General features: G+C 39.6%; 2 protein-coding genes across 2 annotated transcripts; one reads left to right on the top strand and one right to left on the bottom strand.

Moving 5' to 3' along the window:
• Positions 1-321: 321 nt before the first annotated feature.
• On the top strand, positions 322-8,379 carry C922_00366 (hypothetical protein; the record flags this gene model as incomplete). The annotated part of the gene is made up of 1 exon (XM_008815983.1): positions 322-8,379. One exon carries the CDS (start codon positions 322-324, stop codon positions 8,377-8,379), a length of 8,058 nt encoding a protein of 2,685 aa, XP_008814205.1.
• A 935-nt stretch (positions 8,380-9,314) lies between these two features.
• On the bottom strand, positions 9,315-12,888 carry C922_00365 (hypothetical protein; the record flags this gene model as incomplete). Its single annotated transcript, XM_008815982.1, has 7 exons — positions 9,315-9,438; positions 9,670-9,750; positions 10,019-10,141; positions 10,335-10,427; positions 10,712-10,834; positions 11,106-12,351; positions 12,642-12,888. 7 exons carry the CDS (start codon positions 12,886-12,888, stop codon positions 9,315-9,317), a joined length of 2,037 nt encoding a protein of 678 aa, XP_008814204.1.
• Positions 12,889-15,651: the final 2,763 nt, after the last annotated feature.

Raw genomic sequence — 15,651 nt, 5'->3', positions numbered from 1 at the left:
TGTTTAAAATTTTATGTCATTTTTCTTTTCCTCGCACGTATTTTTACCTTACGTGCGTACGTATAAGTATACATCAAGTACTTTTCCTTTCTTTTCTTTTCACTTCTCTCTTTTTTTTTTTTTTTGTTTTAATGCTATGCCGAATTTTATATGCCTTTCTGTCATATGAACAAATGCATGCCAACACACTGACCGTACGTAACAGTCACAGTGGCTACAAATAATAACAGTGTTTGTTCCGTTTGATCTCACTGCCTCCCTACCCCCGTTTGTTTCAATTTTCACATTTTAAGCTATGATTACACCATTAGGTAGAATAAAATGTACAAATGCGTCAATGTAGATAGCCTGGACGATGAATTTCTAACCAATAAAGATTCATTCAACAACTTAAACGTAAAGGAAAGAAGCAGTGGAAGGATAGCTAAAAGCTATTACGGCAAAAATGATGCAGAACACATGATGCAGAATGCGGAAAAAAATTACCTAAACCGTTTTGATGCAGCAAATGGGAATCTCAACAAGAATTATCTCTACTTTTGTGATAATGTAATGGATGAAAATAGCAGCAAAAATAGCGACCTGAATAGCAAAGCGTTAGAGGAACATTTGAGCAACTACAGCTACCATGTTGATCCAGAGTACATACGTAGTAATAGTTATGGAGGCTCACAAGTAAGGGTTGGCGGAAGCCATCTAATTAGTCTTAGTGAACAAAAAAACATGATTTTGTCCAAGGAGCGCATTAACAACAGTTACTTCAGCAAAAATTATGACAACACAAGTGACGCCCACAGAAATGATTGCAACAAAAATAGGGACCAAATCGTCAACATGATAAGTAATCATTATAATAATTTAATCAGAACGACCAATAAGGGCATAGAAAATATATACAACAATTGCGATGCTATCATTTCCAAACAAAACTACGATAGCTCGTCCGATGTTAGCAGTACTATTTTGATAAACAAAGACGACATTACACAGAACAATAACCATTACGCGGATTATAACTGCAATAGTTATTTTAATTATCGCAACGATCACACCTCTACACACCACTACAACGGCAGTGCCAATAATGGCGGCCAAAATAATGGCAGTAGGACTGGTCACTACAACGGTAGCAACAGTGGTTACAACAACGGAAGCAGCACAAGGAATAATAAACGACACACCAACGGCTGTAATAATGGCAGCCTCCTAAGCAGGAATGGTAACTATGACGGAGGAAAAAGGGAGTGCTTCCCTTATGCACATGAAAGCTCGCTGAACGAAAATTTAATACACGACACCTGTGACTACGCCAAAGTGGGGAAAGTCGAACTGGCAATGCGAGACAACGAGCTGAATTCGTTATCTGTATGCAATGACGAAGACGCACAGAATAGAATTGTTCAAGATATGGATGAACAAATAAAGCAGGGCGACATGTACTTCTCAAATAGACTCCAGAGCATTGAAAGGGAAAACACAAACAACCGAATTAAGATCTACGACATATTTAACAATCTTAATATTAAAAAGAGTAATAATACAAATATGGGCATTTTAAATTTTTTGAAAAATAAGAGGAATAACAAATACGCCTATGATAGCAAGGGTATTCGAAATGACGCTGCAGAAAATGAGACCCTCAGCAGAGAGAATCAGAGCAGTGGCGTGTGCAATAAAGCAGGGAGAATCTCTGGTGAGGGAATCCCTGGGGATGGCCACGCGGCGAATGGCCATAATGCAGGGGGCGCCAGCCCAAGTGGTCATAGCAACACTGAGGGAAGCTACAACAGTAACAGATTCAACACTATAATGAGAAACGTTGAAAGTAACGACCCGCATAATAACCCCCCCGTGTTAAAAGGATTCGCATACAACGACGAAGAAGCAAAAAACAAACTAGCGACATCCCATCACATTTTAATCGATAAGAAGTATATAGAGGAAAACGAGGAGAAACCATCCAAGGCCCAATTAGCAAATAAGTCTAATATTAGCTCATTTGAAACTTTCAAACTTTTAGAGAAGGATGACAATGGTGATGTTACTAATTTGTACAGAATTGCACCGAATGAATTTTTAAATAAAAGGAACAGCTGTTCAGATGAATGTAGTAATAAAACCGATTCCGCAAAAAATAAGCAGAACAATCCCTTCATTGTGTATCATTATGTGAAAAAGGAACGAACAGATAATGCAGCTTTGCTTCCCAACGGCAAGGGAAAGGGTGGCAGAAATAAAAGCGGTAGCACTGGTAGTAAGGGTAACGAAAAATGCAACGTAAACAGTGAAAGTAGCAAGAGAAACCCAAGTGGTAACAATTTCGAAGAAAATAACAACCCGATTCATAGCCATTGCGTTGATAACTATGACTGTGGTAAGGAACTTCCCTCCCGGGGTAACAAGACCAACAGGAAAGGCCCAATCCCAAGGAACCCGGCAACAAATAGCAGTGATAACTATAATATAGGGAAAAAAGGCCTACATATATTTAAAACAGGATCGGAAGTACACAACGGCAGTTTTAACCATTATTCGAAGAAAGGCACTAAAAAAGACTCATTTGACGGAGAACACAGAATGGATGTTAAGAGGAGAAAGCCAGACAAGGATCATCACCACTTCAAAGAAGGATTTGAAACTGATGGAGAATTTCCTTTTAACGCGAAATGCAATGGAAACGATACTTATTACCTACACGAGGAAAACAGAAAAAATGAAAAAGTAAAAACCAACGAAGAGTTATCAAGTAAATATATTTCTTCATATTCCGAGTCGTCCCTGCCCAGCTCCATGCAATCCTTTGCGGAGCCCAAAGATAGGGTATCCCAAAACAGCCGAAACTCCAGCATGGAACTTACAAAAGAAATAAAAAACAAGTGCGAAAAAAAATGTAATGTAAAAAGAAAAATGGACATGAAAGGGAAACAAAAAAATGAGCAGTTCCATCCAAGTAAAACCAACTCGTTAATTGATGACATAAGTTGCATTTATGAGGACGCGAAGCAGTACAATTTTATCGATGGAATTGCCGGAAATCGTATGAAACGAAACGATAACTGTCGACACAATGTCAACGAGTCCGCTAACTGTGACAATGCTAATAAATATAATAAAGGGATTGACATCGATGTGAGAATCCCCGGAGACCCACACAATTATGACGAAACAGAAGCGCCTCTGGAACAAAATAACTGCAAACACGAATGCAGAGACGTACCCACGGTGTATGTCAAGAAAAAGAAAAAAAGAAAAAAAAAGAAACATAATGAGAATGATCGGCACACCGAAAGTGGTAGTGACAGGGATGGAGCAAACAGCTGTGATGAAGGTGGAGGTAACAATGACTGTAAAAAGAGCCTCAAAGGTGAAGACAGTTCTGTGAGAAGCACGCACAGACGAAGCAACTCACCTAATGTTAACCAATCGGATCCTAGGAACGCTGTTGAGAGGGGTAGTAAAAAATATTCAGGCGAACATAATAACGCGTTAAAAGAAGTAATTACCCACAAGGGGGACAATCATGATCGTGACAGTGAAAAGGGGAATGGGCGTGACGACGCATATGATCATCTCGTCGCCAGCAAAGTCGCTCATTCTATGAACCCGTTTAGGCACAACATGACTACCAACCCTAAAGAGGACGACAGTGGTGCTAACGAAGGCGTCCGAGGTAGTGACGAAGGGGACGATTATAATAGTCGTGACCTTTTTGATAGGCACGCCAAATGCAATGTCAGGAGGAGATATAAAAAAGGAAACGTGAACACTTTGGAGGAATCGCAAATTGCGCAGGAATGTAACGAAAACTGTGTTACAAAGAAAAAAGAAAAAAAAAAGAAGAAAGAGGAGCCGTCAAAGACCAAAAAAACAATGGCACAAGATGGAAATATTGCACAAGATGAAGATATTGCGCATGGTGATGACACGAACGTGCTCGTCAAATGCAAAATGAAGAAGAAATCGAGTTACATTATTTCGAATTATGAGCTGCGTGCCTGTTCTATGAGGGAAAATGTACCAGGCAGCAAGACACATTTTGTTGCCGCTTGCAAAAAGATGCATCAAACCAAAGAGAACACTAGTAAGAAATCTGCCCTAAAAAACGGCGCCAACCAAAGTAGCAGTAGCTTCAACTCGTCCAGCAATGAAAACTTCGAGCAAGACGAAGTCGAATGTGATAATAAAGCTGTTCGCAGGAAGTCTGCTTGCTTGAAAGAGAACAATAGAAAGAGGACGCATAGCAAACCCCTGCACAGTAACGCTTCTAGCATTAGGAATAGCAGGGGGACGAACAAAGGCAATAGTTATAATAGCCAAAGCCGAAGTAGCAACTCGAACAGTGCCATGAGTGATATAGGCAGCAATAGTGAAGACTTCCCTGATGGCGAAAACCAAAACGTAAAAGCGAAAACAGGAAAGAACAGAAATAGTCATTTTCCTAATAGCGGAAAAATCGAATTAACATTTTGTAGTGGCCAAGAAGAGAGCCAAAGGTATAGACGCGAAAGGGAAACCTTTGGTAACGGAACGGAGAACCGCGACTCCGACGCAGACTCCCACGTTGGGAAACAAAATCGCCCAGTAAATGGAGTCGAAAACGATAGTCACTTCCCAAACAGTGTAGCGAAAAAAAAAAGGCAGAGCAATTTGGCCAAAAGTAAAAACGGAAAACAACAGGATGTCTCAACAGAAGAGGAAAACACCGATTTTGACAATTTAAAGGAAAAGAGAAAAAGGACGAAGAAGTATCCCTCCACGGCTTGTAGTAGCACCCCCACGGATGGAAGTAGCAAATTAGTTTATAACCCAAATGGCAATCAAAGTGCACAGCATGACAGACGCAGCCAAGTAAAAAAGGGAAGCACCCCTCATGGGGATGAACAAATTTGCGCAAATGTGCATCACGAAAGTGAGAACTTCTCTTCCAGCGACGCAAAAGATGTCTCAATGAGGGGGAAAAACGTGTGCACGAGAGACACCAATATACACCGTGCCCACCTCAATGACCCACGCATGAGCTATGCAGACATTTCCATGACAAACTATAGAACGCCCTCGTCGAAAAATAGCATGGATAGCATTGACAACCTTGCTAGTGGAGGCTCCTTAAACAAAAGAAAGGATAGACAATTAATGACCCAAAGTGAAGAAAACTTTGGTGGTGCCCCCAAAGAAATGTACCCCAGCGTGCAATGTGCACCCATGGGGGGTGGAAACATAAACCATATGAACGCACATTTGAAGAACATCGCTTCGGAAAATAACACAAAAGGTATCGCTGCAAGTATGATAAACGCAAGTGAATTTGCACATCAGAGGGTTTATTGCCAAAATGGGGACTACAAAAATTTAATCATGACGGGGGATGTGACTAGTTGTGAGGAGAAAGTACTCCCAATGGAGGAACAGCGAATGGGAAGACATCCAGCGAGAGACAGCATCAAACAGCAGACCTCTCTCTTTTACGAAAAGGATGGGAAGCTGGACGACATCGTTAGACATAGCAATAAAAGCGAACTGTTGTGTAACCCAAAACGCATGCTAAATAGGACCTTGTTGAATGGGGATCCACCTAGTGGACACACCCCCCACAAGGAGCACAGAAGGAAAGAAACACCCAGTCAGGATAACCCATTTAAGCCGACACAGTATTTAGACCATAGGAGAAAAACAGAAAATTATCATAACAGAAGTTGCAACATTTCAAAAGAGGACATCATGTATAACAACATCTATGAGAAAGAGGCCGGAATTTTTTTAAAAAACATTGTACCCAGTCAGTGGAGTGGAGGAGCTGATACTTTCTTAACTGCACATAGAAGCAAAAAGAACGGTGAAGGAGTAAATGTAAGCTTACACACGAATACAAGTATGAATATAAATTACAAACATGAAGATCCGCATACGTACCAAAGTAAAAATGCCTACATGCTTGAGGAACAGATCTTCCCAAGGAAATTCATTCAAGGGAAAAACTATAACAACGCACTTTCTAACAGTCGCTTTAGTAACGAGGACAAGAATGACGAAATATTGCATGAAGAGGGAAAGAGACATTTGTTCTCCTCCAGAGATCAAGAAGTGGACAACATATACAGAAGGGATAGCGTTTCCAATGTGCAAGTGGTGGATAGGGGAGCACCTGCACATCTGAAAAAATCGGTGCAAAGTACTTATCATGTGTATGTAAATAACGCAACACAGGAACAACCCCAACGAATGGGACCCCCGTGTGGTTTCATTTACTACCCAGCGGAGACCCACACTAATGCAAATGGTTATACCCCTCATCCAAATTTCTTCCAAAAAGAAGCCAAAGCAGCGCAGAGGAGCATCGAGAAAAATCCCTTCTCCCTAGATTCACACATAAAAAGTGCAAACATGGATGGGAGAATCATTTTTTACAAAATGGAGGAGCAAGATACCATGAGTGTCACGTCCTCTACGGATAGAGAAAGCCAAAAGAAAGAATACGACGCAAGTAGGATTAAGGTGTTCGATAAAACTCGACGGAGCAATGTTAACAGGGATCAGTCGGATTGGTTTCCCTGTAAAACCGATTTCGAACAAAATGCAAGTGAGCGCAAACGAACGAACAACATGGAGGGGGGAATATGCGCAAAAGGGTCTCATCGCCGTGGGGATCCTAATGATGAACATAGCCAAAGGTACATGCACATGGGAGGGGCTGCCCCCTTCTCAGGCATCTCCCCAAGCAACTGTGAGCGATACAGAAACGGCGTAAACGACATGGACGAACAAAATGGGGATGGTTCATTCTCACGTCATGGGAAAGACACAACCATTCACAGTATTAGAAAAAATAACAACGGCGATAAGAGCGGTGACAACAACGGCAATGATCGCGGCGGTAACAACAGTAGACATTTTGATAAGGGGATTAACCTCCACGTGCGCAATGCACCCAATGAGGCAGATACAAAAGGTGTGCATATGAACAGCCAAGTTGTGTACTCCGAATTGGAAAGCGCAGCCGTCCCAAATGAACTGCTAGGAAAAAATAACGAAAATTGCAACAAACCTTACAGTTCCACGAATAGAATACCGAGACATCGCTTTACCAACAATTTCTCTATCGATTTTGCGAACATTCTGAAAAACTACAAAGATAAATCGAATAATTATCTAAATAAGCAATACATACAGGACTTGGAGAGAATTCATTTTTTAATTCAAGATTTTACAAACAGCTACCGCTGTAGCGATAATTTAAAATCGATTTTTCAACTCCTTCAGTACGAAATTGAAAAGGAGAAAAGGGAGAATCAATATTTTTGTCAAGATCAGAAATATTTAGTTCTTACCATGCCTCTAAATGATATGAAAAAAAATTCTGACAATTTTGGTGAGCCCAGTCTGAAAGAACCCATCTTCGAATATAAGCTGGATGCGTGCCTTTTGGAAAATTTAGAAAATCAGTCGAAGGGTGAGTCCTGTAGTTGGGGAAGGAACCACTTAAGGGAGGATCTAACAAAAGGAAACAATTTAATCAAGAATTGTAGCATGGGGGATGACCTCAACTATGACGACAGCGATTATGATGCTAATGACAAGTGTGTGGAGAAGTGCACTACAGGAAATTGCAGAGGATTATGCATGAGGTCGCCAAGCTGCGTTGCTTCCCCGAATAGCACCACAGACGCCGAAGCGATTGCCACGTCAGTGGTGGTACACGCGTACCGCCACAACGGTGGCGAAAGCAGCAATGGCAACGACAGCGACAGGCAGGTCAGGGCCAACCGTTGCATCAATAACTTGCCCAAGATGGACAAGTTGGGCAAACACTGTATTAGCAAAAAAAGGTGCAGCGGAAGCTTGAACGAAAGTATCTTGTCCAAAATGAACATATTCATAATAAGGCACAATAACCGCGTGTACAAATTTAAGCTAAATAGCAATTTCCCCCTAAGAGGCAACCAATTGAATAACAAAAAAAATGGCAGACTCTTTAAATTACTTACTTCATTTTATAAACCATTTTTCAAGCAAGCATGCAACAAAAGAAATGTTCTGCTTAATGAAGACCTGCCCCTAAGTTATGTCCACAATTTGGATCCCAGCAAGGATAGCCTTTCAAATGATCAAACAGATAATGGGACTGCTAAATCTTCACATATCAATAATGAAGACAACTTTTATAATATTATTCAAAGCAGTGGACTCACAAATATAGACGACCTATTCATTTCGGACGACGAGGTGAATCTTATTTATATGTATAACAATCATCGCAACGAGAAGGTTTATAGTTTAGAAAAATTGGACGCATTGAAAAGTCAAAACTCTACATTGTCCACTCTCGATGATTGTGCTAACACGGGGCAGGAGAATTACTCCTGTAAAAAATTAACAGAATAGGGAACTCATAAAATTAAAGTTGGACTATTTAGACAAACAAGTTCCACCGAGTGTATTACACGTAAGAAGCAACAACGTGCATGCATCCATGGAGGAGCAGCAGCAGCAGGAGGAAATGCCACATGGAAAGCACAACTCGTGGAGAAACCCCCCACATTTGTGTGTGACTTTCCACGGTGGGGTGATTTAACTATTTTTTAGCGTCCATTTGCATTTTTACTTTTTAGTTTTTTTTTTTTTTTTTTTTTTTTTTTTGTGTGTAAAAATGAAATCAGAATTAGAAACATAAAAATTGTACGCGTGCAGTGTGCAGTTGTATTACTCCCGCACATGTGTATGTAAGCCACCGAACGGGCGCCAAAATGCCGTTGTTAATGTGTACTTAATTAAAATCGCTTTTCTAAATTGTGCAAAAAAAAAAAGAAAAAAAAACATTTAAACCATCCTGCACATTTGCAATTTTCTAATTAGAACTAATACCTTTTGAATCTTCCTTTTGTTGTTATTTTGTTTTATTTTTTCTTTTTTCATTTTTCCACTTTGCATTTTTTTGAAAAACTCCTTTTCCACTTGTTTATAGATTAAGAAAGAAATGTTCCAGCGCAGAGATGCCGTTTTCTGCATTATGGCGTCTCGGACAGGTGGGCGGCCTTTGGAGGTGTTACATGGTCGTGTATTCATGCGGCTCTACTGTTCACTTCGTACATAAATAATTACCTCGTTACTTATTTGTTTGTGTTGCAGTTGTCCTCAATGCGCGAGACTTCCCTTTTCATTACTTCAATGGGAAAACCATTCGGGGATAAACAAAAATATCGCGTTAAATAAAGCGCCAGTCGGGTTTCTATTCCTTCGTGTGTGTATTCTTCATAGCAGGGCAGCATTTCATCGGAGGCTTCCACTCTTCCTAATGTGTCTGGCGCAGCCACGCCGCCTTACCCTTTGGATAAAATTACCCGCCCACTGGTCTGCATCACGTTATACGTGTTGAGCTCGTTCATATGCTTGTACCTCTGGTTCAGCAGTGCGGAAAGGTTGCTGTCGCTGATGTTAATTTGTCTTGGGGGGATGAGGGAACAGAAACGAATCTGTTTCTATGAGCATATATATGCATATATACAAACAGGCGTTCGGGGGTGTCCCCTCGGTGGGCATCTTTATTCACAGCACCGTGTAGAGGAACTGGGAGGTATTCCCTCTCACGACTGTTAGCAAATGAACCAATAAATTACAATTCGATGCACAATAAGTGAAGGCAATTTCGCTCACGCGATGCTCGATCTGACTTACTTCAAATTGGGCAACAATACAAAGGAGTAGTTGTCCAGATCTTCGTCAAAATTTGCCAGTGCGTTGCTGCTCACATCAAGCCTGCGTGGGTTTTTTTTAAACAACAAATTGGGCGTGCAAAGGGGAAAAAAAAATATGCATATAAACATATGTATATACATATAAACATATATTATACACATAGAAACATATATTATACACATAGAAACATATATTATACACATAGAAACATATATTATACACATAGAAACATATATTATACACATATAAACATATATACATTTAAAAAGGAAAAGAGCATTGCAACAAACTGGGCACGCTTCCTTCTGTGCATTCTCGAGACACTCACTTCTCCAGTAATTTCAGGTTGTACAAATTCTTCATTAGCACGACGAGGCGCTTTATTTTGTTATGACTCAAATTTAGCTCCCTCAGGTTGTACAAAAAGTTTACTGTACATTTCCCGGTGTACCTACCGTGGGCAAGGCGTAAAGCTCGCATGGGTGAGCGCTCCGACATACATGCATACATAAATGCACACATAGATTCATACATAGATACATACATGCGTACATATTTATGTACACACTGTGCATGGAGCCAAAGCGAGGAGGGCCGAAGGAGCGGGGGCGACTACGGCCCTCTTCTTTTCTTTTTGTTCATACGACTCTGATATGAGATTGTTGGACAGATTAATACTGGGGATAAAAAAGGCTTCAATCATGAGGGGGTAAGTTACGCTGTCAATGTTTAGTCCACTCAGATCCAGCGCCCCGTTGTCACCTATCGAAAAGGGGAACACACGGACGAAAGTTTCTTCTTCACCTTATTTATATTTCAAAATGTGCGCGGAGTGAAAGGATTTTTTGTTTTTTTTTTTTTGCTAAATATGCTTAACCCATTTTGGAATCCTCGTAGTAATCATGTATTTTTTTCCTGCATAGGGTGGGGTGTTAACATGAGGAAGAGTACAAAACGGCACCGTGGTAGAAACAGACAGAAGCGAGGGAATAAACACAAGCATGTGGGAAGAAGAAATTACTGTATCCGCAGCTCCGTCTCCAATTCTTTGTAGTACTCCACCCGGATGCTATCCACTTTCTTTAACAATTCAAGTAGGTGGAAAAGTTCGTCGAACTGTTCCAGCCTTTTTAACATTTCGAACCTGAAATTTTATCGTTTTTGTTTTATTAAATGTTTAGCTGACATGAATGAGTCACTCATATGGGCGTTTACAGAGTGGCAAATCGTCGCTTCTCAACGCTTCTTCCTTTGTCGTTGCACGTCCGTTCTTCCTCACAGGTGAAGTCTCTAAACATTTCAACATACCAGTATAAACGCCACAAAGGGCCTATTAATCTGGCAGCAAATGCATCGGCGCGGCGAACAAATTGCAAACTAAGGGGGAGGGAAGAGCTCTTTTCTTCTTGGCTTACTTGGTAAATAAGGCAAACTTGCAGTTGCTTTCCAAAAGTAGTAATTCATTTATGTTCTCAAGCTCCAAATTTAATGAAGCGAAATTTATGTGCTTGGATGTGTTTAACAATATGTTGGAGCGATTGATATATTTATATAACGGAGTGAATGGGCTAACGCAACTAGACTTGGTGTCCATTTTAGCGTCTATACCCTTATGGCTATCATAATCTAGTAATATTTTGAAATGTTCGTTTTGGGAAAACTTCCGGAAATCGATCAGGTACACAAAGTTGTGCTCATACTTGTCTTCTTCACTTAAAAAGTCATGGCACATCATCAGATCGCGCAGGACATTTTTTTCGTAATGTACCTCCTCTGGTTTGTAAAGATTATACTTATAATAAAATATACAAAATTTTAAATAAGTAGGTTGGCCACTCAAAAGGATATCCTTATCGGTGGGTTTGAAACAATATACGTAGGATTCGAAACTGTCGTGTGGGTTGTTGAGAGCTACCAAATGTTGGCCCCACTCTCCAGTTACCTCCCTTCCATTATCATCGTAACACTTTGATTTGGCTAGATTAGCCTTAACCAAGTTTTGAAAAAAAAAATAAATGCAATTATTCTGCAACAGAGTGAAAAATATTTCCTCCTTGTCATTACCCTTTTGAAAAAGAAACCATCTATAAAATTCCCACAAACTTTGATCAAACGGATCCGTGAAAATTGCATTTTTTATCAGATCTAACTCGTTTTCGGTGCAGATTAGGGATTCACGTATGGTGTATTTAAGAAGCCAAGCGGAGAAATTGGAAAAATTTCTTTCAATCAATGTTTTCGACAGCTCGTAATTGGACTCATGGACGTCAAATTGGTTGCCAAGTTCTGCGGGGGCGGGGTCATGTACGTCAGTACTGCCTTTCCCATTTTGAGCTTCCCCGCTGTGACACTTCCCATTATTACCCCTCTTCACACATATATGCACACACGCGATGATGTAGGATCGGTAATTCCAACAGTGGTAGTTCCTATCATCTTTGTAGAAGGCGACTTTACAAAATTCTAACTCATTCATCAGGTCAGAAAAGTCCATTAAATCATTTTTTAGACAAAATTTTATTATCCACAATTTGTGAAACCATAATTCGCTGCACTTGTTAAATTTGCTCAAAATTTCTTCAACCATTGTGTTTTCATTTTTCATCAAAATTTTTAGCTGCTCCGGGGGGAGATGCTTCGGGCAATCCGCTTCTTCATCGCCTATAAAAAGGGTAAAAATGCCCTCAAAGAGAAGCGTTTCATAATGTATTTTTTTCCTTAGTACTATTAATAACTAGGTTCATACGACATGCTACAAACATGTGTCGTTACAGTGGTGAAAAGATTCACCCCCCTTTCTCATTTGACGATGCCTTCCACACACTCGTGTGCACCCTCGGACTGGGAATTCCTATCCCCGTTTCTCTTTCTGTCTCTTACAATGTGTAGCACGTATACCACACAAGGGGTGCCGTTTCATATGAGCTCCCCTTTTGTATGCCTTTTCTAACCTTTCCCCACTTCGCCAACCGGTGGCCCGGCATTTTGCACAGACTCAAAATATTCCCTCCTGAAATTCCACAAAGTCTGTAGATAAGGACACCTCCTCAAAATGACGGATGTCGTCTCGATGTATTCTTTATCATAGCTTTTTTCATTCTTCTTTTTTATCAAATGGTTCACAAGGGGAATGAATTCTTTGACCCTTTCTAGCTTGGCTTTCTCATCTTTGGAGCTGCTGGCTCTCCGTCCATGCATTTTCCAATTATGCTATATTATCTGTTCCAGGTTATACGTTATTTGTTATACGTTATTTTCTATACGTTATTTGTAATACTTCATTTGTTATACGTTATTTGTAATACTTTATTTGTTATACGTTATTTGTAATACTTTATTTGTTATACATTATTCCTTATTCGTTATTCCTTTTTTCTTATTTCTTATTTGTTATTATATATACATTTTTTATCTTTTCTTTTCTTCCTCCCCCGATCGATGACAAAAGTTGCACAACTATGTCAAACGAGGTTAATATTTTTTACATCAAAAAGGGGCAGAGATTTGCGGAAGGGTGAACAGCACACTCCTATACGATGCCCTTTGGTGATAATCATGATTAAATTCCAACACCTGGCTTCCACCACTTGGGTTCCTCTAATTTTGGAGAGAACTGAACGGAATTACATATACCATTGGAACTTTTGAGAAGATAGGCAGATTGATGCGGAAAGGAGGGCCAGAGGAAGCGCAAGCGACCTGCCGTTGTATTAATATATTCTACTCAGTAAAATTGTCGATGCCGCCTCGTCACGGCTACATAAACCCAATAAACAAACGTAACCCTTTTTGTAGGATACAAATTAAAGCTCAAACAACCCTTCTTAGGAACAACCCCCTCAAAAAAAAGGCGTGTGTTGAATTCCTGCCTTTTTAAATCCTTTCCCCCATACACATCTGTAGCCTTTAGTGAAATACTTACTGAACTTCTGAAGTGTCGCGCAAAAGGAGAAAAAGAATACGTTGCAACAATTCTTCACCGTTAAGGATTCAGCGACCCAAAAATGGTTAGTTTTTTCTTTTCTTTCTTTTTTTAAAAATGTGATGATTAGAAACTAAACAAAAATGTACACATTTATCGCATACAAATACTTAAAATGGAAGGAAATTTTTTTGTTACTGCCACTTCACCACTGCGTTTCTTTTAATATATGCGTAGAGAGCATGAATCCTGATGCTTCTTTCCCCCCTACTAAATTATTTCATGACGCAAAAAAGTTTGTCGAATAGGCATCTACATGACGAAACGGAAATATTATCTGTACATGCACACAGATGAAGGATAAGAGCAGCAAGAAGTGTGCTTATTCTACTGCGATTTTTTACAACACCCGACGTTACATATACACGTACGGACACGTTACACGTTCACACAATTGGGGTTTCCGCCCAAGTCGCTCGACACCTACGGACTAGCCATTTCGAATGGCGCGAAGATAGCGTTCTTCCAAATATGAGCATCAAAAAATTGCAATTTTGAGAACGTCCCCTTTTTGCCACTTAGCTGCCTTTTTTTCATTCATTTTTTCGATAATTATAATGCAAGGTAGGTTAATGTGTGTAACCCAGATTTTGCGCAACGCCTTTTTTTGCAACCCTGATTTTGTGCTACAAAGAGGGGTGTTCAATTTTACCGCATACTTTTCCAAAATATGTTTACATAATTGTTACCTACAATTTTTAAAATATTTACAAAGGGGGAATAATGAACCCTGTGTAAGCCTCTATTTTAAAGCAATTTAAAGACAAAAGGAAGCAACTTCATGAGGCCAACTATGCTATGGTTATTTTTACCCACCAATTTTTACATACGAAGTTGCGTGGAAAATAGTTTCTTTTAAATCACGCATAAACGGTCTCTCATAGCCTTAATGCGGATAGCTACGAAAAAAAAAGGAGTATATTAAAAGGAGTAAATATGCACATATCCATATATATACATATGTGAGTATTTATTCGCTCGCGCGATGAGGTGTGTCCCTCTGGATTTAACGAAAGGAAAAGGGTCTGTGCACGGATAGATCTACCTCTTCTTCATTTTTTCAACCGTAAGCAAATTTACAGGCTTAATGCAGACGCATATGAACAAGCTAGGTAAAGTGAAAAAGTGTAGAAATAACTCCATACCCACGAGTGACACCTTTCGTTTGTGTATACATTTTCCTTTTTCTCATATAATGACAACATGGCGAACACGTAAGGGGTAAACGAAAGAAGCAATTTGGCTAGGATGGAAATAACGTCTTGTAACAAAAAAAAAAAAAAAAAAAAAAAAAAAAAAAAAAAAAAAAAAAAAAAAAAAAAAAAAAAAAAAAAGTATAAACAGATTAATGTTAACAAAATTTGCTTAAAAAAATGACACGAATTGGTAGAAGCAGGATGTCCCTCTTGCAACCACGTTGTTAAGACTGCCACGAAAGAATAACGGGTAAGGGTAACAGCCTCCCATTTTGTCTTCTGCTAATTTGCGTTCACTTGTACTAGAAGGAAAACACAAGTGGGACTTTGGAAATTTTATAGCCATTCCATCAGGTGAGTAAAAGGTGGATAATTTCTGTGCTCTTAGAAGCAGGCGGAAGATGGGAATCTTACACGAAAAGTAAGAAAAGAAACTTACATCTCAAACAAGTAGGAGAAGCCAAAGTGAGCGTGAAAAATTCAAATTGGTTAAACCGCCATTTTTCTTCCCTTCTTCATTATTTTTTCCTCCCTGATTGCATTCCACACAAATTGCCTGGGCATAATACAACATCACTATTTCATATAAATTGCAAATTCTACTAAAAATGTCTTACAGGACAGCTTAGTTTTTAGTCATTCTTTTCCTAACCAATAACACATGCATTGGTTGCCTACTTGGTGTGCTTCCCGTCCTACACACGGCAACATTTCCTCTTATGAAAAACTGGGAATGATGGGAAAATATTTTTTATATACTTCCTGTGTAGGTAATTTCTTTAA

The sequence above is a fragment of the Plasmodium inui genome, assembly GCF_000524495.1.
Source record: "Plasmodium inui San Antonio 1 unplaced genomic scaffold supercont1.1, whole genome shotgun sequence".
In the NCBI taxonomy this organism is placed as follows: Eukaryota; Apicomplexa; class Aconoidasida; order Haemosporida; family Plasmodiidae; genus Plasmodium; species Plasmodium inui.
Note: the sequence above shows the minus strand (reverse complement) of the source record. Positions and strands in the feature narration are given on the sequence as shown.